The 22,782-nt window shown below is 51.4% G+C and overlaps 3 protein-coding genes across 5 annotated transcripts in view; 1 reads left to right on the plus strand and 2 right to left on the minus strand.

Moving 5' to 3' along the window:
* MAN2C1 (mannosidase alpha class 2C member 1) overlaps positions 1–4,783 on the plus strand; it is a 13,477-nt gene extending 8,694 nt beyond the window's left edge. The window contains 17 exon segments of the mRNA XM_006922603.3: positions 176–284; positions 393–538; positions 898–1,021; positions 1,369–1,490; positions 1,614–1,699; positions 1,824–1,979; positions 2,181–2,272; positions 2,451–2,545; positions 2,771–2,875; positions 2,978–3,134; positions 3,224–3,367; positions 3,714–3,823; positions 3,919–3,998; positions 4,121–4,269; positions 4,350–4,459; positions 4,532–4,577; positions 4,580–4,783. Of these exon segments, the coding sequence (XP_006922665.2) occupies positions 176–284; positions 393–538; positions 898–1,021; positions 1,369–1,490; positions 1,614–1,699; positions 1,824–1,979; positions 2,181–2,272; positions 2,451–2,545; positions 2,771–2,875; positions 2,978–3,134; positions 3,224–3,367; positions 3,714–3,823; positions 3,919–3,998; positions 4,121–4,269; positions 4,350–4,459; positions 4,532–4,577; positions 4,580–4,726 (1,978 nt within the window). The 3' untranslated portion in view covers positions 4,727–4,783.
* A 503-nt stretch (positions 4,784–5,286) lies between these two features.
* Positions 5,287–14,940, minus strand: NEIL1 (nei like DNA glycosylase 1). Of its 2 annotated transcripts, none has more exons than XM_025040340.1 (10): positions 11,301–14,940; positions 9,628–10,084; positions 7,615–7,734; positions 7,458–7,521; positions 7,113–7,212; positions 6,657–6,784; positions 6,278–6,305; positions 6,048–6,109; positions 5,744–5,906; positions 5,287–5,584 (listed from the first exon to the last, which is right to left on the minus strand). In XM_025040340.1, the coding sequence occupies exons 2-10, from the start codon at positions 10,059–10,061 to the stop codon at positions 5,514–5,516; spliced, it is 1,170 nt and encodes a 389-aa protein (XP_024896108.1). In that variant the 5' UTR covers positions 10,062–10,084; positions 11,301–14,940; the 3' UTR covers positions 5,287–5,513. The 2 variants fall into 2 exon arrangements, with proteins under 2 accessions (XP_024896108.1, XP_024896107.1); XM_025040339.1 differs by having other exon boundaries at positions 7,407–7,521.
* A 1,572-nt stretch (positions 14,941–16,512) lies between these two features.
* Positions 16,513–21,987, minus strand: COMMD4 (COMM domain containing 4). Of its 2 annotated transcripts, XM_006922606.3 has the most exons (8): positions 21,899–21,987; positions 18,499–18,570; positions 18,210–18,275; positions 17,968–18,007; positions 17,564–17,683; positions 17,311–17,391; positions 16,862–17,038; positions 16,513–16,775 (listed from the first exon to the last, which is right to left on the minus strand). In XM_006922606.3, exons 1-8 carry the CDS (start codon positions 21,899–21,901, stop codon positions 16,735–16,737), a joined length of 600 nt encoding a protein of 199 aa, XP_006922668.1. In that variant the 5' UTR covers positions 21,902–21,987; the 3' UTR covers positions 16,513–16,734. The 2 variants fall into 2 exon arrangements, with proteins under 2 accessions (XP_006922668.1, XP_024896109.1); XM_025040341.1 differs by lacking the exon at positions 18,499–18,570 and having other exon boundaries at positions 21,899–21,943.
* Positions 21,988–22,782: the final 795 nt, after the last annotated feature.

The raw sequence follows: 22,782 nt of genomic DNA on the forward strand, positions 1-22,782 counted from the left end.
TGAGTCCCACCTGACCCGTTCATCTCTCCCCATGCTTATTCAGGAGTCCTGAACAAACCACCCAACCCCTACCCAGAGAGGGCTTGCCTCCTCCAGGGTCACACAACGGGCAGGGCAGGTCTGGAAGGCCTGGCTCTGCCTCAACCCTGATGTTGGCCTTTCCTCTACCTCTGTATCCCTGCCTGAAGCACCATACCTTTTTCTGGGAGGGGCTGGATGGCTCGCGTGTGCTGGTCCACTTCCCACCCGGTGACTCATATGGGATGGAGGGCAGTGTGGAGGAGGTGAGAGAGTACATAGTGGCCGAGGTGTGGGGCGAGGGAGGGAAGGCTGGAGAGGGCTGAGTGTTCTGTCCTGGGCTGACCCATGCTGACATACCCCTGCTTGTCTAGGTGCTGAAGACCGTGACCAAAAACCGGGACAAAGGACGGACCAACCACAGTGCCTTCCTCTTTGGCTTTGGGGATGGGGGCGGTGGCCCCACTCAGACCATGGTGGACCGCTTGACACGGCTGTGCAATACAGATGGGCTGCCTAGGTCAGGCATGTCCTGCCTGCAGCCTTCACCGAACTGCTCACCCAGCCCTGTCCACAGCCCTTGCCTTGAACCCTCCTTTCTGCTTAAACATTTGGCCCTACCCCTCCACTGGGCCTGTCCTGTTCCAATCCTGGACCATAGGCTTCTCCCAACTTCCACCTTAGGGGCAGAGTGGGGGAAAAGCTAAGAGTGGGAAAGGGCTTAAACTCACCAGAGAGAGACCTCTCCTGGAGTGTCCAGAATTGGCTTTGTTTGGACAGGGAGCATTCTGGGTGGGGGCAGCTCCTTTCTTTAGGGTCTGGATCTCTTGTGTACTCTGGTATGGAGGAAGGGTGAGCCAGGCTTGCGGTCTTCCTCAGGGTGCAGCTGTCTTCTCCGGCACGACTCTTCTCAGCTCTGGAGAGTGACTCGGGGCAGCTGTGCACATGGGTCGGGGAGCTCTTCCTGGAGCTGCATAATGGCACCTATACCACCCACGCCCAGGTCAGGAGCTGGCCACTCAACTGAGCAGGGAAAGTGTATCCTTGATCTATAAAGGGTCAGGGAAGGAAGCAGGAGACAGAGCTACCCAGATCTGGGGGGTGGGCGGTGGGGGAGACTTGTGTTCCAAGGAGGAGCTGAGAGGAGAGAAGTATAAGAGCTGGGTAGGTCAGGAACCTAAAGGAGGCTTGGACTGAGGGAGGAAGACATTTGGGACACATCACCCACAAAAGGCTTTATCCAGGAGACTTTAGGGAGCCTTCAAGGGTTCTGAGCCAGAGAAGGCTTTGGAAGGTATCCTGGGATGCTTGAGCAGATTCTGATACTCCCTCCCACTGGCCTGGGCTCAGATCAAGAAGGGGAACCGGGAATGTGAGCGCATCCTGCACGACGTGGAGCTGCTCAGCAGCCTGGCTCTGGCCCGCAGTGCCCAGTTCCTATACCCAGCAACCCAGCTGCAGGATCTTTGGAGGTCAGCCTGGCTCTGCCCTCTGCCACCCACCTGACCTTACCCCAGATACCTCTGTGGCTTAAGCCCCTCCCAGCTTAAGCACACCCTCCCATCCTTCCCCATCTCTGCCCTTGGCTCCTGCAGGCTCCTGCTCCTGAACCAGTTCCATGACGTAGTGACTGGAAGCTGCATTCAGCTGGTGGCAGAGGAAGCCATGTGCCACTACGAAGGTTAGGCTGACAATATTCCCACTGTTCTCTCTAACACCCAGGGCTGAACCCAGAGTATCCCCAGTGGGATACTTGGGTCATCTCAGACCCATTGCCCACCTGTGACCAACCAGTCTCTCCTCAGACATCCGTTCCCATGGCAACACATTGCTCAGCGCTGCAGCCGCAGCCCTGTGTGCTGGGGAGCCAGGTCCTGAGGGCCTCCTCATTGTCAACACGCTACCCTGGAAGCGCACGGAAGTATTGGCCCTGCCTAGGTCTGGTGGAGCCCACAGCCTAGGTATGAGCTGGGGAGAGGGGCTGCTACTGCTGCAAGAGGGCTCAAGGCTAGATTGAGAGTCCAGGAATCCCTGGGAATCTCTGCCCTGGGGTGCCCCAGGCTGGAGAGTAGCAGTAGTAGTAGTATCCACCCCCGCCCCCTCACCCCAAAGCAAGGCTCCTAGAAGTTGAGGCTACACTGATGCTCAGGCCTCATCCCCAGCACTGGTGACAGTTCCCAGCATGGGCTATGCTCCTGCCCCCACCTCACTGCAGCCCCTGCTGCCCCAGCAGCCTGTGTTTGTCGTGCAAGAGGTGAGTGCTGACACACCTAGGTTGGGCCGGGGCTGTCCTGGGCCATCCTTTACAACATGGGGTTCCTGAGCTCCCCAGTCTGGAGCAAGTGGTGAGGCGGGGCTGGGGCTGGGGTTGGGGGGGCTATTGGTCGTGGGAAGCCCCTGCCGACTCAGTTTCAAGGCTCCCTCCTGCCAAGACTGATGGTTCTGTGACTCTGGACAACGGCATCATCCGAGTGAGGCTGGACCCGACAGGCCGCCTGACATCCCTGGTGCTGGTGGCCTCTGGCAGGTGCCAACCCCTCACTGCCCTCTTCCATTGTCTGGCAGGTGGTTCCCAGACCCCTGGCCACAGCACTGCCCACAGCAGTCCACCATTGGCTCTAGTCTAGGACCCACTCATGGAGCAGGGCAGGCTGGACTAGGAGACCCCTGTCCCCTGGACCTACTCACCCTGCCTACACCCCACCTCAAGCAGCTGGAGAGACCAAGGTCATACAGTTTCATCTCCTTCCAGGGAGACCATTGCTGAGGGTGCTGTGGGGAACCAGTTTGTGCTGTTTGACGATGTTCCCCTATATTGGGATGCTTGGGACGTAATGGACTACCACCTGGAGACACGGTGCGGGCAGAACTTGGGGTGGTAGTGGTAGGCATATAGGTCTATTGCTCCCCACCCCCAATTAGCTGACCCTGGCTTAGCTCCTCCCACCCCTATCCACAGGAAGCCAGTGCTGGGACAGGCAGGGACCCTGGCAGTGGGCACTGAGGGTGGTGTGCGGGGCAGTGCCTGGTTCCTGCTGCAGATCAGCCCCAACAGTCGGCTCAGCCAGGAAGTTGTACTGGATGTTGGCTGCCCCTATGTCCGCTTCCACACTGAGGTAGCGGGGACAGGGTGGCTGGTAAAGACGGGCCAGCCCCAGGCCTATGTGTGTCTCTCCCTCCCCTCACCCTTTTACTACCACCCCAGGTGCACTGGCACGAGGCCCACAAGTTCCTGAAGGTGGAGTTCCCTGCCCGTGTGCGGAGCCCCCAGGCCACCTATGAGATCCAGTTTGGGCACCTGCAGAGGCCCACCCACTGCAACACCTCTTGGGACTGGGCTCGATTTGAGGTCTGACATGGGTAGGGTATGGGGTTTGGATCCACCCAGGCTGACACTAGTTGTGTAGAATGGGGTGAGGAGGAAGAGGAATAATATTTGCTAGTTCCGAAAGTGTGCCAGTCATTGTGCTAAATGCTTTATGTTTAGTTTGAAACTTGTGCCCATTTGGTGGGGTAAGAACTCTTCTTACCATTGCACTAATGAGGCACCGAGGCTTAGACAGTTTGGGTGGTGTGTACAGGGCCTCTTATTTTGGAATTCAGTCCTAGGGTCCTAGGGCTTGCCCTCACTCTAGTGAAAGGAGCTCAGGAGCACAAGGAAGAGGGGATACCAAGTGGGCCTCATTTGCCTCCAGGTGTGGGCTCACCGCTGGATGGATCTGTCAGAGCACGGCTTTGGGCTGGCCTTGCTCAATGACTGCAAGTACGGCGCGTCAGTGCGAGGCAATGTCCTCAGCCTTTCTCTGTGAGTAGGGTGCCTGCCAGGTCTGGGGGCTGGCATGGGGACTCAGGTCTTTCCTAGCCAGAACTCCAGCCCAGCCCATTCTTCCTGCTCGCCAGCTTGCGGGCACCTAAGGCTCCCGACGCCACTGCTGACATGGGGCGCCACGAGTTCACCTACGCGCTGATGCCGCACAAGGGTGAGTGCTGCCGCGCCCCTTCACTACCCTTTTCTGAGCCTCGGTTTCTCCAGTGGTCAGTGGAGAAACAGCAGCCCAGTACCCCTACCCCCATTTCTACCACGTGTTCCTTTCTGGCCCAGGCTCCCTCCAGGACGCTGGCGTTATCCGTGCAGCCTACAGCCTCAATTTTCCACTGTTGGTGCTGCCCGCTCCGGGCCCGGCGCCGGCTGCTGCCTGGAGCGCCTTCTCAGTGTCCTCGCCTGCAGTTGTGCTGGAGACCGTCAAGCAGGCAAGGGGCAGGATGGGGCGGAGTCCAGGCTGGTTTGTCCTCGGTCCCGCCCACCACCCACCGCCTACCTCCTTCTGCAGGCGGAGACTAGTCCCCAGGGCCGCACACTGGTCCTCAGGCTGTATGAGGCCCACGGCAGCCATGTGGACTGCTGGCTGCACACATCGCTACCAGTTCAGGAGGCTGTCCTGTGAGTGGGGTGTGGGGTGGGAGGTGGGAGTCCTGCCCTCGCAGGGTCCTCATGGCCCCTCCTGTTCTCCAGCTGCGACCTCCTGGAACAGCGTGATCCTGCTGGCCACCTGCCCCTTAGGGATGCCCGCTTGAAGCTCACCTTTTCTCCCTTCCAAGTGCGGTCCCTGTTGCTCGTGCTGCAGCCCCCACCGAACTTGAGTCCCTGAGAGTGGGGTTTGTTTGTGGAAGGCTTTGGGGGCTCCTAGTTTCTGCCTCCCCAGCCTGAAGCAAGGATGAGTCGCCTCCTGAACAATAAATCCTTGGCTCGGGAATCCTGCTGGTAGCCCATGTGCTCTCCCTTTTCGGCCCATCCTCTTTTCACAGGCATTTGGGGGCAGGGACAAAATCTAAGGTAATCTGTGTGTGCAGGGTCTGGGTTGCAGCCCCTGTTAGAGTGGGCATACCGATTATCACAAGTTGACTAAGACAGCATGAGATAAGCTCCTCCCCTGTGTGTGTGTAGTGGGGGAGGGAGTGGCTGGGTATGTTCCTGCTGGCCCCCACTGGGAGGGGAACACTGACTAGTCAGGGCCAGGCTAAGGAGCAACCATAGGCCCTGATGGAATCCTAGACTGGAGGAGCTATGGAGCCTGGGCTGCCTGGGGCTGGGGTCTCTGCTCTACCTCTGAGGGGCTGTGTCTGCAGAGGCAGACTGTCCTCTGAGAGCCAGGGCCTTAAGGACTGGGATAGGGCTCAGTTTGCCTTGCTGAGGAGGTAGCCCTCCTGTCCTCAGGGCCACGCAACAGGCCTCCCTAACTTGGACATCCCAGACCTGCAGCCAGCCCAAGAAGTTCATCAATTTATGAAAAAGAATAATAAAACAGCATCTTTTACATGGGCTTAAAAATTGGGGAAGGTAGAGTAAAATTAAAAACATAGTTGTGTAGGTAACAGCAATAGGGCCATAGGCATCCAATCTCCTCAACTACTTCCTGCTTCTAGGAAGCCACACACAGGCTCCCAGATCCAGGGCAAGGCAGCAGGAAGGGGTAGATGCAAGTAAGGAGATCCTATTAAGAGGCGGAGGTCCCCTCAGTCTCCAAAGATGAGGTGTCAGCCTTGATCCTTTGGGGTCTGCAGAAGCCTGGAGGGAGGACAGGTGAAGTGGCAGCTCAGACCCCAGGCTGAGGACTGCCCCTACAGCCTCCCTTCCTTCCTCCCTCCTCTGTCCACACTACCATCCTTTCCTCCTGGAGAGCACCTTTTAGTGGTACCCCAGAGGAGGAGGAGGAGGAAGGCCCACCTGAAGCTTGTCGCCCCCTCCTTTTCCCTTTTTCAGTGACTGGGGATACTCCTGGGTCCTGTTGGAGGCTGGTCCTCTTGGGCTGCTGGGCTGTAGTTTGCTCAGGAAGGCCTCTCCGTGCCCTTCGTGTCTTGGAAGGGGCCTTGCTAGGGGGTGGAGGGTTCTGGGTGGAGAAGACACAGATTCCTTAGGGACTCAGAAAGCAGTTCAGAGGAATAGAAGGCAGCTGCCCCAAAGCCTAGCCTGGGAGGTGTGGCCAGGGCAGCAGAAAATACAGGAAGGAGTTAGGAGCAGGGAGCCATACCTCCATTTTGTCCTCAGGACTCTGCTGTGCTCCCTTGGATTTCTTTTTGTGGGGCCTGCCCCCTGCAGGACAGTGATGCTAGGGTTACAAGGTCCTATAGCCTCAGGCCCTTTCTCCAAAATCCCACTCTCCCATTCTGGGATGACACCCAGGGACTGGAGACTGCTGCAGCCCTTGTAGGCAACTCATCCTTTCTGCTTTCTGTGCTTACTATATTATAAGTAGCTTACCTTTGGGTGCCAGAGGTCCAGGATCCCCCTAAAATGGAATGGGGAGAATTCAAAAATCTGCCAGGTTGGGGCAGGGATTTTTCCTTGGAGAGGCAGGGCTCACGTTTGTCCTTCCAGATCAGTATAACTCCTCTCCTAGGAAGCCTCTTTGACCCTCCCTGCCAGGTCAAAACCAACATCAAGGCCACCCTGACATGGGCTGTTCCACTAGCTGGGACTCATAGGATGGGAGGGGCATAACATAGGGAAGGCTTAGACCCTCAAGGGACAGGGTGATCCTTGGGAGCATAAACAGAGACCCCAGTCCTGCCTGGCTCTGACCCCAAGTCTTCCCACCACACCTGTTTCTGTTTGCCTGTGTAAGCATTAGGGCCCAAACCTGGAACCAGATGGTGCGGCCGTGCCGGTCCCGAAGAGAGCTCATGCCTGCCATGCCATAGCACTGCAGCCAGGCTCGAAAGGCCGCAAAGTCCTCCTCTCCACTCTCCTGCCCATAGCCCTTGCCCCCTGTAGACAGAGAAACCAGGCAGAGGTCAGAGGTCAGACTCAGGCTGTCAGGAGGGGGAGCCTGATGAATCAGAGGCCTGTGTCTTCCCAACTCTGGGCTATGGCTTGCCCATCCTGGAATGGGGTTAAGAATCCTTGCCTTGCCTATCTCATGGGAAGTTTGGAGGACACAGACACCTAACAATTGAGGAGGCATAGTCCATTTAGTAACAACTAGGTCTACAAACTTCCATTCCCCAGGCAAGGAACGAGGCCCAGAGAGCAGGAGCAACTGTCCCACGGTTACACAATATGCTGAAGTTGGCCATCTTTGCCTCTTGGGCCTCACCCAGCTGGACCACTTCCTTGGGCACTGAGTGGCACAGCTCCAGTAGGTCCGGGTTCTGCAGCTTGGCCCTGATCTTCTGGCTGAGGGTCAGCTCTGGGCTCTGGAGAAGGGACGCAGGCAGGGCCACTCAGAAGGCAGCTGAACCCCCAAGGAGCAGATCCTGAGTTTATCAGGACTGGAGAGATGGTTATCCGCACCACCCCCATCCCTTAATACATTATAGAGCAGAGGAAAAAGGCCCAAAGCCCAGAAAGGACTTGAGTTACACTGGAGACACCTGACCCAGCCCCATACCCTTTGTTGGTCCTCACTAATAGGTGCATGCCTGCCTCCCTGCATCCTCACCGGCCTACGCTGCTGCAGCGCCTCCAGAACTGTGCGGGCCTTCTCGAAGGGGGGTATCTTCAGCCTACAGTGGGGTGGAGAGAGCCATGCTAAGCAATGTGGAATGTGGACACACCCAGTCCACCCTCACCTTTTTGCCCATGGCCTGCCTGCTGACCGGTACAGAATCTCTGCCCGCAGATAGTTGCCAATGCCATTGAAGAATCTCTGGTCCAAGAGGGCCTCACAGATGGGCCGATCAAAGGCCTTGTCCACTAGGTTTCGTAACACATTCTCCCTGGAGGGATACAGTCTGGGCACATGAGAGCCATTCTGCCCTCCCATCCCCTCACCTTGCCATGGGCTTGGGGAGAGGAGCTAGGAGAACCTGTTCCTGGTGCAAGCGGAAGGAAATTGAGAGTCCCAGTTCCCCTTTTCCCAGCCTCAGTGCTACTGGCAAGAGAACCTCAGTTTTCCTATCTGTTAAATGGGAACAACAACATGGGATTTTAATTCATTACGAAAGGTAAACATTTCCAATCCAAAGTGACGGGTCCATGGGAACACACATGAGTCTATCTGTTGTGTGTATACCACCAGAGTACCTCAGGCTCCAGGCATTTTTGAGAGCAAAGTGAACACAAGACATCAGGAGTGCCTGCAGTCTGGAGCTCCCTGACCCGGGCTTCTGGGTAGACAGACAGGAGTTGACATTGGTGGAGTCAATTCTTCTCAAGACCTGAAGATTTCAAGGAGGCTGGTACTATCTCTGCAGCAGGTGTGTGGGGACAAGTCCTGGCAAATGAGGGCCCTAGCAGCTCCCATCCCACTTACAAGGCCATGAGTCTCTCTTCACCACATGAAGAACAAATGCATCTTTTTTTATGGAAGAGGGTCATGTCAAGACTGATGGGCCTGAGGAGCACATGAAATAGGGGACCTGAAGGGAGTTTTGAGATAAAAGAATGGAAGCTTAGCCTGGTTGGCCAGCTCCCTGAGAGTTGCAAATCCCCATAGGCTCCTCGGCTAAAGGACTAAGAAAACCAAAATGCTCATCATGTGAGAGAAACTTAAGAGCTGGTTGGCAAAGAGTCAACTTGTGGCATGACTCCCCAGGAGAGGTGATGTGGAAGCATTCAGGACCACTGATATTTTCCTGGGGGCGGGCGCACTTGGGGTTATGCCTAGGAAGGCCAGGAGTCAACTGCCTTCTGTGGCACCAGAGACACCCTGACCCACCCCAATAGGCAGCCAAGTCTCCTAAAGTGGGCTGTCCTTAAGGAAGGGAGGATCTGCCAGATCTGTTCCAGGCCTTTGTGTGTTGAGATTATGTCAGTTTGAATGCTTTCCCTCTACAGCTTTGTATGTCTGGCTCTCAGGCAGGCCTCAGCTCAAATGTCACCTCCTAGAGTGGCCTTTCCTAATGCCCTCTACATCCTGGCCAAAAATCATTCTCTCCTTTCTGGATTTTTCTTCAGGCATGTGTCTATTTGAATTTATCTAGTTTGTTTCCTTGTTCTCCCTGCCCTGCCTGAACTTCAGCTCTGGTAGCAGAGACCACATCCATCTTGATCACTGCTGTATCCCCAGCACCTAGAACAGAGCCTGGCATGAAGCAGGGTTCATACACATTTCCTCTTTAAAGGAAGGGAAGCGGCTGACACTGCCATCTTACGTGACCTGCATCACATCCCAGGTAGGGCTGTTACCTCTCCCACAGGCAGGAGACAGTCACAGAGGAGACCACAGGACACAGACCAGTGAGTAGGCAGAATGTGGGAGACCACAAAACCTGATTCAGAAACCATGTCAGCCAGTCCCCTCCCCACTGCCTTGAAACTTCCTTCCCACTCAGCCTCCCTTTCATGTTAAAGCCCTCTACCTTTCCTCTTAGCCTCCTAAGGGCACCAAGAAGCAGTGTGGGGTGCTGATCCAATCTCAGCTCTGACACTAACTGGCCATGTGCTCAGGGCATGCCTACCCATCTATCCACATTTTGCCCCCAAATCCTACTACATCAGTTTTGGGTTTCCACATCCATTAGCTTGGAGCTGTCCCCAGGGAAGTACACTGTCCTAGTCTACGGAGGAAGGGACTAAGGCTCAGAAGGGGCTGGGATTGGCCAATAAGGCACTAATAGAGTCAGACCTAGAACCTAGGGCTATGTTCATTACACCTGGTGCTGACCTACCTGAACTGTTCGTACTCCAGCAAGACACATGGCCCACGCCCTGGCTGCCACTTTCCTCCAAGCTCCCAGTGGCCGAAGCGGCGGATGTCCACAAAGCAGAGGGCAAGTCTGGGGCTAGGTGGAGCTGTGTAAAAGCGCAGATGAGCATGGGGTGGCAGTGCATCACTGGGGGCTAGCTGGAAGGAGCCGGACATGCCAAAGCGGAAGACAAGAGCCAGTGGCTCCCGTAGGGGTTGGGCCCCAGGCAGGGGGCTCAGTGTCAGGCGCAGCTCCTTGCCACGGGCTAAGGCTGAGATGTGGTAGGCGCTGCTCTCAAAGGGCACCTCAGGGTTGCGGCTGATGGGTGACTTTTCCACACACCCACCAAACACCAGACCCCTGCATGCCTCGTTCACAAAGTGGCTGGCAAGATGCAGCTCAGGTCCCTCGGGCATTCTGTGTGAGGAGTGGCCAGGCCCTGTTGGAGGAGGAAAACAGAAAATTGGGCCAGGTGTGCACTTTGTGAGGTAGGAATTATCACCCACATTTTACAGAGGAAGACCTCGAGGATCATAGGGGACCATGGGCAGCTGGGATTGGCAGGAAACTCAGCTGGCCTGAAAAGGGTGGGAAAGCCCAGGGCACTGAGAGCTCAGGCTAGGAAAGGGTGACTGACTTCCTCATCAACACCTTCCATGGGCTTCCATACTGTTGCTGCTTTTAGAATAAAGTCCAGATCCTTCCAGGGCCTACAATGTTATCTTATTTCCTCCCAGGCTCCCCCTCACTCATGTGCCCCAAGCACACTGCTCTTCCCACCCTCATGCCTATGCCCCTGCTGCCCCCTCAGTCTGGGAACACTTGAGCCACCCTCCCTGACCACCTTTCCTAGGTAGCATGCCCCCGCCTCCCTCCACCCTGGCCCCCGACACACGTTTTTTTTTTCCTTTATGGCACTCCCAAATCTGAAATTGTCTTATTGTCTGTTATCTGCCTCTGCCTCCACTCTCACCCCAGTGGAAGCTCAGCTTGGTCATCACCCCACAGAAACAACTTCATCTGTTGCTACAACCACTGAGGGGATGAACCTGACCTGGCCTGGGAGTTGGGAACTGGGAAAACTAACACAAAGAGGCTCAGCTGGCAGTGAGGCCGAGTCAGGGCTGGAACGAGGACAAGAGGAGGGGACGCAAGTGTCTCCAGGTATGTCAGCGCTGCAGCCAGGTCCCCGCGGCTGCAAGGGAGACCAGAGGCTCCAGGAGAGTCTCCACGAGCTCCAGGCCAAGGTCCAGGCCAGATGAAGCCACACCCAGTCACCGCTCAGGTAGGAGGGGAACCCATTCCACCTCTCCCTAACCCTGCCCTCTTGGAGCGGTTGAAGAGCTTGCCGCTTCCCTCTCCCACCCCGGAAGCGGCGGGATCAAAGGCGCAGGTGTGGTGACAGAAGGGGAGTTAATCCGGAACAGACACCTTTCCCTTCCCCCAACACCGTTCTGCGGGAAAAGGTGACGGTCCAGATTTCTAATTCCGCGAGGGGCGGGCGCTCTGTGGCTGGCTCCCCCAACCCTCACCACTCACCCCCGCTACCTGTCCCTCACACACCCTGACTCCCTTCCTCTCCAAAGCTAGCAAATCTCATCCTCCCCTCAGCTCTGCGGTACACACTCCCAGTGCCGTGCCCCGCCCCGGGGTACCTGCTCCCTGCACCCGCCAAACTTCAGCCACTTAGGAGTTACTGTCGCGGGCGGAGCCACGCCGAAGAGCACACTGGGAGCTGCAGTCACTGCTCTAGTTTCCGCTGGGAAGTGTAGTTCCTCAGGCAGGAGCAGAGGCCTTCAGGGTGGGGTCCCCGAGCTGGAGGTTCCGGGGTGTAGGAAAGGCTTTGGGGCAGTCAGCTGGCTAGGAGATGGCGCCAGCGGGAAATGGGGTCAAGTCCGCGGTCCCGCTTCGCAACTGTCTCGGTGGCTGGGGAAGTCACCAGGATAGTGACACGGTCGGCACTCCAAGCACGAAACAGCAGGCACATTTCAATGCAGAGTTACCTGCAGATGTACGCAGAGAGCGCGCAGGTGCGCGGTAAACGCAGGCCCTGGGGACCCTGTGATGGCCCTAAATATCAACGCACAGACATAACATAAACAAACATCATCACCACCTGCGCGTGGGAAGTGCAGCCAAGCAACAAAAAACAGGGGCCCTAGAAGCAGAACCCACATCAGATGGTTCTGTGGGGGAGGGTCTCTCTGCAGTGAAATCTAGGCTGATACCGCAGAAGAGTGGGGACAACACAACATGCCAGGTGGAAAAGAAGGCTAGTCCAAATGCCTGAAGGAAGGAAAGCAATTGGCCCATTCAAAGAAGGCCTGTGTAGCTGGGAGAATGCTGGGAGGTGAGAACAGACACACAAGAAAAGTCAAGTCAGGTCAGGCCTCAGTCCTCTCTAAGGAGTTTGCATTTCATCCTGTGTTCCTGCCCCAGACCCATGGACTGCCCCCTTCATATTAGGATTTCTGCTTCCTCCCCCTTCATCTATTAATTATTTCTAAAGACGTATTTTAAAGTAAATTAGACAAATATGACACTTCATCCCTTACACTTCAGCATGCATCTCTAAAAAGCAACTTTCTGCACCACAATACCTTTATCATCCTTAGTGAAGTCAACAATAAATTAATATCATCTAACACCGTGCACATTCGAATTTCCCTAACTGTCCCCAAAATGTCTTTTATTGCTGTTTGTTCAAGGCAGTCTGTTTCCTCAGATGTTAACTTGTTTCTCTTAGTTTTTTCTGCACACTGGGAATCAGATCTAAAGGCTTGGCTACATGTATTCAAGGATACTTCCTAGATGCTGCTCTGTCCTGCATATTGCATCACATTAGAAGGGACCCAATATCTGATTATCCCACTTTAGCGAGGCTGAATCTGATCATGGGTTAGGCTGTGAAAGCCAGACTTCCGCTTTGTAAAGGTATATTTGAAAAATTCTGACCCCTAAATAATCTATGGGGTGATTTGTTTTGTTGGTCTCTTTTTTATTTAAATTATGATATAATTTACAGAGTAAAATGCACACTTTTTAGGATGTGAGTTTTGACAAATACATACACTCATGGAACCATCACCACAACCAAGAGATAACATATTTCCATCACCCCCTAAAGTTTGCCCATACACCTTTGTAATCCACCCAACCTCCTGACAACCCCTGATCTGTTTTCTGTCTCTCTAGTTTTTGCCTTCTCCATATTATCATATAAATGGAATCCTTAATATGTAGCCTTTTGAGTCTGTTTTTTTTTAAATTATGTTTCAATCATAGTTGACATACATTGATGTGGTTCTTTCTCTTAGCATAATGCATTTGAGATCCATCCAAGTTGTTATGCTTATCAGCTCATTCTTTTTTATTGCCGAGTAGTATTCCACTATGTGGATGTACCAGGGTGTTCATCCACTTACTACTGGCTGAGAGGCATTGAGTTATGTGAGGTGATTGTCTAGCACCACACAAATAGCCAGTTTCACATCCATCCACCTTTCACCTCATGACTTTAGCATCCTTGACAATCCTTGCCTCAATCAAGTACTTAATTGGGAGTCACAAAATGGCTATTTTCTGTCATTCCTTCTACATTAGTTGGAATTTTTCTGAAAAGAAGAGCTTTTCCTCATTCACTACAGTTATTTGGTTGACATGAAATACTAAAAAGACAGGATAAATTCTGAATTCCTTCCCTGACCCATTTTCAGACTAAGAATTTGGTGCAATAACAACATCCAATGGTGACAAATTAGGATTGATTTGGGGTTTGGGCGGGGCAGGGACTTTTTTATGGACTCATGGATTTTTTTACATTTAACATCTTTAAATCCATTGTAGTCCTATCTCTCTCCCTAACCCATTTATTCTTAAGAGTAATAAAGTATTGAGGCTATACAAACATAGAAACACAATTCCCATCTTTAAGAAACTCAGGCTGGTAAAAACAGAGGCAAATGAATAAATACAAAATTACAATGGAATGTTACAATGGCAATGAGAGAAGTGCCTGTGGGAGTCTATGATAACACAGAAGTGGGTATGCTACCTGGGAAATGAAGCTAATATATATTTGATGAGACCTAGAACTTTCCTTGTGGCTTTGCCACTTACTTTATTCCATTTTTCATTTTTGTTTTTTCTTGCCCTCCTGTGGGCTACTTGAACATTTTCAGAATTCCAGTTTGACTTATCTAAATTGTTTGAGTGTGTCTAAGTACAGTAGGGTCCTCAAATGTTACATTCAATATGGTTTTGTTATAACATCAATGAGATGCTGTAGGAACTTAACTCTTGCTTATATTGGTTAGCCTATGTATGATAAAATTGGTTTTGTTGTATGTCATTTCGCTTAAGCTGCAGAACTTATCAACAATGTTGAGGACTTACTGTCTTACATTACACACATATACTTGTCATAGTTCACCGGTGTCATTTTGTCAGTTTTGACTGTAGAAACTTCACCTTCCTTTAACCTCTTCTGTTTATAATAACCCTAAGTATTTCCTCTACATAGAGAACCACATCCAACTCTTATAAGTTTTGCTTCAACTGTCAAACATAATTTAAAATGTTCGAAAGAAGTCTACTGTATCCATATTTTTAATCTTTCCAAGAATCCTTCTTTTATTTCTTTTCTATTTAGAGATCCTCCTTTAGCCTTTTCATTTTTCGGTTAGTTCTGCTGATAACAAATTATATCAGTTATCCTTTACCTGAGAATGTCTTGATTTCTCCTTTTATTCTTGAGATAATTTTCGCTGAATATAGAATTCTGGGTTGACAATTCTTTTCTTTCAGGGCCTGAAAAATGCTGTTGTCTTTCCTTCTGGCTTCTATGGTTTCTAATGAGAAATCTACTTTATTTGCATTGTTTCCCTCCTATAGATAAGGTGTTGTTGTTTCTCTCTTGCTGTTTTCAAGATTTTTTCTTTACTTTTCAGAAGTTTGATTATGATATGGCATGGATTTCTTTGTGTCCATTCTGCTTCTTGATTGTATAGGTTTATGTCTTTTGCCATATTTGGGAGTTTTTAAGCCATTCTTTCTCTGTTCCAACTGTTTTTATCTTCTGGGACTCTGTGATGACACGAATATTAGATCTTTTGTTACAGTCCTACAGGTCCCTGAAGTTGTTTTATTGGATTTTTTGGTTTGTTTTCCAAGCTATTTTCTCTTTATTGTTCAGACTGGGTAATTTCTATTGACGTTTCTTCACTGTTAAGTCCATCCATTGAAAGTTTTACTATGGTTATTGTACCTTTCAGTTCCAATATTTCTATCTGGTTCTTTATATCTCCTATTTCTTTGCTGAGATTTGAAGCATTTTTATGACGGCTGCTTTAAAATCTTTGGCATTGAATTCTAACATCTGAGTCATCTTGGTGTTGGTGTCAGTTGTTTCTCATTCAAATTGAAATTCCCTTGGTTCTTGGTATGATTTTTTTTTTTTTTTTTTTGAATCCTGGACATTTTGGGTTTTATAACACTTTGGATCTTAATCATCTCTTTTAGCAGGCCTCCTCTGACACAGTGCCAGTGGGGAAAGGGGGATGCCACCTGCTTACCGTCCGATGGGTATCTAGGCCTCTGCTGGCAGCTGGAAGAGGGGCTACACTTATTGTGTGTGGCAGGAGTGCAGCAGTTCCTGCCCGTAAGATTTGTCTTGCTGGACCACCCTTTCCTGGTCCTTCGGTAAGAGAGCAGGCGTTTGCTGGTGCTTTTGTTTCTGTGTTGGTGTTTCCAGGTTGCTGGCTTCTCCAACACCCAGCTCAGGATACATAAGGCAAAAAGAAAATCTAAGGAATACTTTGCTACGTTGTTCTTCAAGTCCTGAGGGTCCTAGCTAGTCTGCCTTCTTCTACCTTTTAGTCTTCTTATGTTTGTTTTATATGCGATATCCAAGGGTTTTAGCTGTACTTAGTGGGAATAGGGAAAAGCTCATCTGCTCCATTCTTCCAAAAGCAGAAGTCAGAAACAGTCCTATCTTTTTGATCCTTAGATTGTCCAGCCTTTGGCTCCCTTTGACATGACTCATTATTCCTTGATTGCTTCTCTGTACCCCAAGATGTTCTAGGTTCACCTTGTACTCTTCCTACCTCAGCCCTAGAATCAGTCTTCTACAAGGAGCCCTGGTTGGTCTAAGACAGTCTTCCTTAGCCTGCTCAGGCTAATACCATAGACTGGATGGCTTCAAAAACAGACATCAACTCCTCATAGTTCCATAATTCTTGGAAGTCCAAGATCAAGGAGCTGGAAGATTCAGTTCCTGGTGAGAATCCTCTCCTGCCTTGTAGACAGCTGTCTTCTTGCTGTGTTCTCATGTGGACTTTCCTTGGAACATGCTTGTGAAGAGAGTCTCTTGATCTCTCTCTTATAAGGGCATTAATCCCATCATGAGGGCCCCACTCTCTTGACCTCATCTAAACTTAATTACTGCCCTAAAGCACCACTTCCTAAAACCATCTCATTAGGAGTTAGGGTTTCACCATATAAATTTGTGGGGGACACATTCAGCCCATAACCTCATTCCTCTCTTTCTAAAGATGGCAGGAAGCGAAGAGTTCTTTCCTTTCTCCACTTGGGGCATCTGGTACTGGGGCACCACTTGCTGCCAGCCTAATGCCAAGGCCACATAAAGAGTGCAGAGCCAAGAGCATCATAGGACTGAGAGCTAGAACCCTGATTTTCCCATCTACAGACAAGCTGTTCCATTTTGGTCTTCCATCTGCCTCAGCCCTGACCTGCCTCAATCAGCAGTTAAAGAGAGTAAATGAGTGATGGGCCAGGGAGGTCCATGTGTCACTTGGTCCCCCTCACAAACACCTTTGATCTGAACCTAAAAAGAAACCTAGCACACACTCCTTTACGCTTCTGTTTATTCTTCCTGCTCGAGAAAACCATTGACAAGTGTCTTTCATAAGGGAGGGGAGGCAATGCTGGGATCCCTATGCTGAATTCTCAAGTAGGTACCTAGGAAGCCAGAGATACAGGACAGGCCCCCAGGGTCCTGAAGAGAAGTTCGGAGGGCAGCAACTCAACATGGGTAGGACAGCTTCATGAGGGTCCCAAACACTCCTCTCCTCAGCCCAAGGAGCTCATCAGGGTCTGGGCCTGCTTCAGTTCTGCAGGGGAAGAGGTAGACAGGTGAGCAGCAGTCAGGTGAGACTTGGGAGGACCCTTAACACCGCCAAGTACAGCTGAGCCTTACCTGCCAGAAGGACCCGGAACTTGTTTGCTGAGAGGGACATAACAACAGGCTGGGCCGGGGCACCCAGTGAAGCTGCTACCTCCAGGCGCAGGTGTACCATGGGCTCTTCCACGGACCGCAGCAGGCTGGAACTCAGGGTATGGTCCACCCGCCAGCCCACGCCTGCCAGCCTATTCACTGTGGGATGGGGTGGGGCTCTCAGGATCAAGACTGTGTGACCTTGGGGAAGCTCTTGTTCCTTTGAGCACCAGGGTAGGTGCTCAATTCGGAGCTCAAATTATCCACACTAGATCTCAGAGGAAAGAAATTTGGCTGGAGTCAATAGTTCCAGCTCTGTGACTATGACATGTGACCATGGGTAACTTTTTTTCTGAGGACATGTACCTTCCATGCTACATGCACCTTCTAGAATGGAGCCCAGACCCCACCTGGGCCTGCTCCACACTTACCACGCAAGCTGCAGGCCCGCAGGTGCTCCTGCAGGGGGTTTTGCTTCTCCTCGTAACAGCGACACAGACTAGCCGCGTGCTCTGGAGATAGAATGGAGGTCCCTTGAGGTAGCAGGTGGGGACTGGGGCAGGTGTCAGACTCCTGGCCCAGGGAGAACAGAGTGTATCTCCCTGGGTCTCTTGGCCTAGCCTGCTGCCCTGAAGCTCTTGACCCACCAGTTACCCACTGAATGGTCTGCCCAAGTCCCCGTACCTTTAGGCAGCCCAAGCTGCTGCAATTCACTGGACAAGGACTCTCCATCCACACTATGCTTGGCCGCACTGGAGAGGATGAAACTCAGCACTGCCACTGTGGCTTTCACATCGCCCGACTCTGAGGGGACCCATGGGTGGGGGAGGAGGTGTCACTGTGGCCCCAGCCATCTCCTTGCTGCCCTACTATCTTCAGCTCAGAGCCCCCAGGCCTCCTTGAGCCAAGAGCACTGCTACTGCTGGCAGAAGACACTGGGGGCAGAACTGTCAACATCTTTCTTCTTAGATTTCTTTGCTGACGCAGGTGGGTCAGGGTGGGCTGCTGGGAAGAGGGGCCTCTGTGCCAGGTCATGGGCTGAGTACCCAGAGTTGCCCAAAGGTCGATGGACTCAGTGGGGTACTCACCAAACCTGGCGTCAGCAGTGAGCTTCAGGACCTTCTCATACTGTGGGGAGAGAAGGCCTTCAGGGGGTGCCAGATCCCTGCTTGCCAGCTCCCCACCTTTCCCAGCCTGGATCCTATGGTAAGGAAGGGAGGTATCCAGGAGGGCAGGAAGCTGATCACCCACCTCCCTGGGTCTGGTGCACTTTCAGAGCAGTGGGGGTCATAGAGTCGTAGGACAATGGGGTACTGGGTCAGGTACTCACGTCAATTCCCTGTCCCAGAAGCTCCTTCAGCACCTGGCTGCACAGCAACCTCAGCTTCACGGAGGACTGGAGGGAAAGGCATTACCTCAGCCAGACTGGCGCACCTCAGCCCTCCATGCTGGGGGGCTGGCTTAGAGAGGGCTAGCCACGTGATCAGTCACACAGCATGCTAGAATGGGCTGAAAGCCATGAGGCCCAGACCCAAGTGACCTCACCACCCTCCCTTCCCAGAGTCCCCATTCACAATCCCTCCCTTCTCCCACTCCCAAGAAGACCCTGTGCACTCAACAATCTTGGCAAGTGTGCTGATCTCTGCCAGGACCCAGTCAGGACAGTCCAGATCACCACAGAACCGGAACCTCTGCACGGGAATGAGGCAGAAGGTCAGGATGGAAGGAGGGCTCAGGTATGGCCAGGTGTTTCCCACATTATTGCTCCTCAGGGACCCCTGCTCCCTGTCCAAGATGGATGCCCTCTGTCAATTTTTTTTTCCTGATTACTAGGTTGTTTAGAGAACCCTCTGCCTGACCTACCCTGCCACCAAACCCTATTCCAGGCATTCATCTGCTCAACAAACATTGATTGGGTGCCTTCTCTATGGCAGGTCTTGCTCTAAGTACTGGGGTACAGCACAGAACAAAACAAAGTCCCTGGCCTCACCTCAAAGCCAAAGATCTCTCACCTCCTCCTTTCCCTCCCAGGTTCCAGTCACACTGGCCTCCCTGCTGTTCCTATTACAACAGGCACACCCCTGCCATAGTCCCTGTGGCTTGCTTGTTCTCTCACTTCATTCAGGTCTCTGCTCAAACCACACCTCTTCCGGTGGGCCTTCTCTGACCATACTTTCTAAGTCAACTCCTCACACAAAGAAATTTCAGGGGCCAGTGGATATGTTCATGATCTTGGTCCTGGTAACATTTTCATGTGCGCATACATGTCAAAACTTACTGAACTGTACATTTACATATGTGTGATTTTCAATAAAGTTGTTTTAAAAAATTGCTCTTTACCGTCATACCTTAGCCCCTTATGTTTCTTTCTTGATCTCCATGGCAGTTATCACAGCATATATAACATCTTATTATTTGAGATCTGTCTCTTCTGTTAGAATGCAAACCCACCCTGTCAACCACGTCTTGCCAGTATCCTCCATTCCCTTGATTAGTTGTCCTTTGTTCTGTTTGTCTGGGAAAACTCTAACCTACAGCAATATACATGTTCATCTTTCCACACCTCTTCCTAGGCTGCTTACAAATGCTGGGAACAAACCCGGCAAACTAAGAATACCACAAATCTAGGTTCACCTGATTCTACTGGGCTCTCAATGGAGCCTGGCAACTCTACATCCCCTAATTGGCCCTACTGTTCATCTTAACAGCCACTTCAGACCTGCTCCACAACCCTTCCACCTTCAACTCTCCTGCTCTTTTTTTATCTGCCGCACTGCTTGATCACACCTGACTCTACTGCACTGGGGCTTCTACATGGGCCTCCAGTGAAGTCCTCTAGTCACTGTCACGAACATGATTATCATCACTAAATCCAGTCTTCCCCTTAACTCAGCAGCATCTGACATGCACCCAACCTTCTTGAAACAGCATACTCTTTCAGATTTTTCCCTCTGGCCTGACCTGTCTCACTGGCTGGGTCAAAAGGTCCCCAGCCCCCAGTGATGATCTCTGCAGACTGCCTGCTGTCATTATTCTGGGGCAATGGACTGTGACTGCTGGTGAGATAACGGAGCGTTAAGGACAGTCTTGCACATCTTCCTCTATTTCAAAGGATTTTAACTTTTTTGTGCCATGGACTCATCTGACATCTGGTAAAGTCTATAGGCCTTTCTCAAACAATGGTTTTACATGCATAAAATACATAGGATTGCAAAGGAAACAAAAGTTATCAAAATCTTAAAACAAACTGGTGATATGGTATATGTTTCAAGTTTAATAATCATTGTAATTTAGAAATGAGCATAAACACTACACATACAGTGTCAACATCTGTGACATGATGTGAAAATATCTGATTTCTGTTAGTGACAAAGTAAGAGATGCTAATACTACTTGGGTTTGTTGCTGGCATCCATAATCGAAGGAAATACTAAATTTCAGTTTGAAATGTAGTGAAAATTAAGATGTAAGGTTTTCCCCAAGTTTGTGGACCCCTGGCTTCTACCTACAGAAGTCTTCTACCATCTCTGTATTTTTCTGATTTCTGCCATCTCTTTTATATTTTTTACCACGAGGTGTTCCTTGGTACTTTCTTTAAAAGCTGTCATTTCTCTAGGCTCTGTCCTAAGCCCCCTCTTCCAAACTCACATTCTCACTGAGTCAGGTTACACATTTTTAGGGTTCAATGATCACTTTTGTGCTGGTGACTCCTAAACTTACAATTGCCAATGCAGATTCTTCTGAGCTCCAGACTGTCAAATCTAGACTGTCTCATATAGCCAGCTGTACCTGGCGGCTCACAGTCACCTCACTTGGCAGTGTATCAAAGTAACTGGTGCTCTTCCACTGAAACCTGCACCCCCTGCTGGGCTTCCCAGCCCACTAAGCACCACCACCTGAGAATCAAGCCCAGACGCCTCCCTCTCCTTTTTCCTCATGCATTTTCCCTGAGCCCTGCTGACTCACCCGCACTTCCATCTCCACTCTCTCCACCATCTCAGGTCACCACCATCTCCTGAGGGTCTGCTGCCCTATCCTGGGCTCTCTACTCTCCTTTTGTTCTTTCCACAAGTCGGCCTTAAAGTCCAAACTCCTTTATATGGCTCTCAAGACCCAGTAAGCTTTTGTCTTTGCTTACGGGTCCAGCCTCATCTTTCACTAATCTCCAGTTTATACTCTTCCAGCTGAGGAAATGCATACTTTCCTAGGGAATCATGCTCTCCATATCCCATGAAGTCTTTGAACATGCTATTCTGTTTGAAGATATAGCCTCACCCTACCTGCCTACTAACGCCTAGTACACAACTGCACTGCACCCAGCCAGCTTTCTTCCCTGCCCCCAGGCCCTCAGCAAGCTTTCCTAACACTATGCTGAAAACGCTGTTAGGTCCCTACCCCTCGAGTCTTAACTATGTCTGCCAAATGAAGCCTCCAACTTTGCTCTTCCCTGCAGCTGAAGTCCCTGTGCCTGGAACAGTGCATAGTGTAGAGCAGGCGCTCAAAATCTGTTAAAGGAGTGACTGAACGGATGAGTTGGGAAGTCCCAATCCAAAACCTATTCCTTTCTGGCTCTGGGAAGAGAGAAGGGGCTTAACAGTGAAGAATGAGACTGAGCCTAATTCTAAGCAAGTTCTTGTCCCCACAGGAGGGCTAGGAAATGGGCACCTTTGTGAGGTCCTCTTGGAACTGGGGAAGGCCTGGAAGGACTCCCGCTCTGGACGAGCCTCAGGTGCTGCCCCGGGGTACGGGGACCTTCCTTCCCACCCAAGAAACGCCTGGGAGGCCCAGCCTGCCGACCTATCCTGCCCACCAGGCTGCGCATTGGGTGACGGGGCCTTTTCTCTCCCAGCCCTGGGTCCGCACGACTGTATCCATGGAGTCTGCCCAGGGGCCAAGGTGGCCTCCCCATTTCCGCGCACCCGCTCCCCACCCTTCTGCAGAGACAGCAACGAGATCTGGGGAACCCTGCCCTGCCCGCCCAGCACCCCCGTGCCTCGCATCCCCTCCCTCAACCCTCACCATCGCGCCAGGAAGCCCAGCCCGAGTCTTTCTCCTTCCGGTCGCACCGAATCAGCTGAGGCGACAGACACGTGACGTCGGGGGCGGCCTCCCTCGGGCGGGGGCGGGGTCTCCTAATACAGGGGCGGAGACAGGTCGTCTTTCGCGGAACTGCCATGGGGCAAAATGGCAGAGGCATTTTTGCGTCTCCCCAGAAATCTTCTCTAGGAGATGACCGGCGCCAACCCCAGTTTGACGGAGGGATTCAAAGCAGTAGAAAATAGGGAGCGGAAGCCATTAAATTTGTCTGAGTTAGGGAAGCAGGAGTCCCAGAGCTGGGTCTGGCATTAGTAATTTCCTTAGGAAGTGCATGGTCTCCTCGGGTAAGCAAAGTCCGTGTATACAGCTGTGGCAAAAGCCATATTTTAAAAACATAACTGAGATATACACATGCAGAAAGTTGTGCATGTAAGTACAAAGCTCAATGAATTTTATAAACTGTACACTCCATATCACCGGCACCCTTATAGGAAACAATATTACTGGTACCCCGGACATCTTCAAGTGCGGGGTTATCCTCTTTCATTTTGATGAACCCCGCCACCCCCCCGCCCCTTAGTTGCCTAGCAAATAGGGCAGGAACAACTGACATACTCATGAACATTCTCTATGGCCTCATACATATTAGACATTTTATTTTAATTTTTCCTAATGGGAGAAATAGGTTGTTTTAAATTGCATTAGTTTGCTTACTGGCGAGTTTGAGCAAATAGATGGTTTAGGAGAACTGTTTCCAATATTCATTTGAAGAAGTAAAAACCAAAACACCAGCAACAAAAACACGAATACACAATGGACTAATATAATCAAGCAAGAAATTGAAGTTTGAGAGCTCTCTTCAATGA

Source organism: Pteropus alecto, unplaced genomic scaffold (genome assembly GCF_000325575.1).
Source record: "Pteropus alecto unplaced genomic scaffold, ASM32557v1 scaffold38, whole genome shotgun sequence".
Lineage (NCBI taxonomy): Eukaryota > Metazoa > Chordata > Mammalia > Chiroptera > Pteropodidae > Pteropus > Pteropus alecto.

Coding starts and splice junctions, on each gene's coding strand:
- NEIL1 (XM_025040339.1), bottom strand. CDS start 10,061: ATGCCCGAGGGACCTGAGCTGCATCTTGCCAGCCACTTTGTGAACGAG. Junction 7,213..7,406: donor TTAGTGAGGACCAACAAAGG/GTATGGGGCTGG, acceptor TCCCTTCTCCAG/AGCCCAGAGCTGACCCTCAG. Junction 6,785..7,112: donor CAAGGAAGTGGTCCAGCTGG/GTGAGGCCCAAG, acceptor CTCTGTCTACAG/GGGGCAAGGGCTATGGGCAG.
- COMMD4 (XM_006922606.3), bottom strand. Junction 17,392..17,563: donor GCAGCTTGGGCTGCCTAAAG/GTACGGGGACTT, acceptor TTCTATCTCCAG/AGCACGCGGCTAGTCTGTGT. Junction 17,039..17,310: donor GCGGGCCTGCAGCTTGCGTG/GTAAGTGTGGAG, acceptor CCCATCCCACAG/TGAATAGGCTGGCAGGCGTG.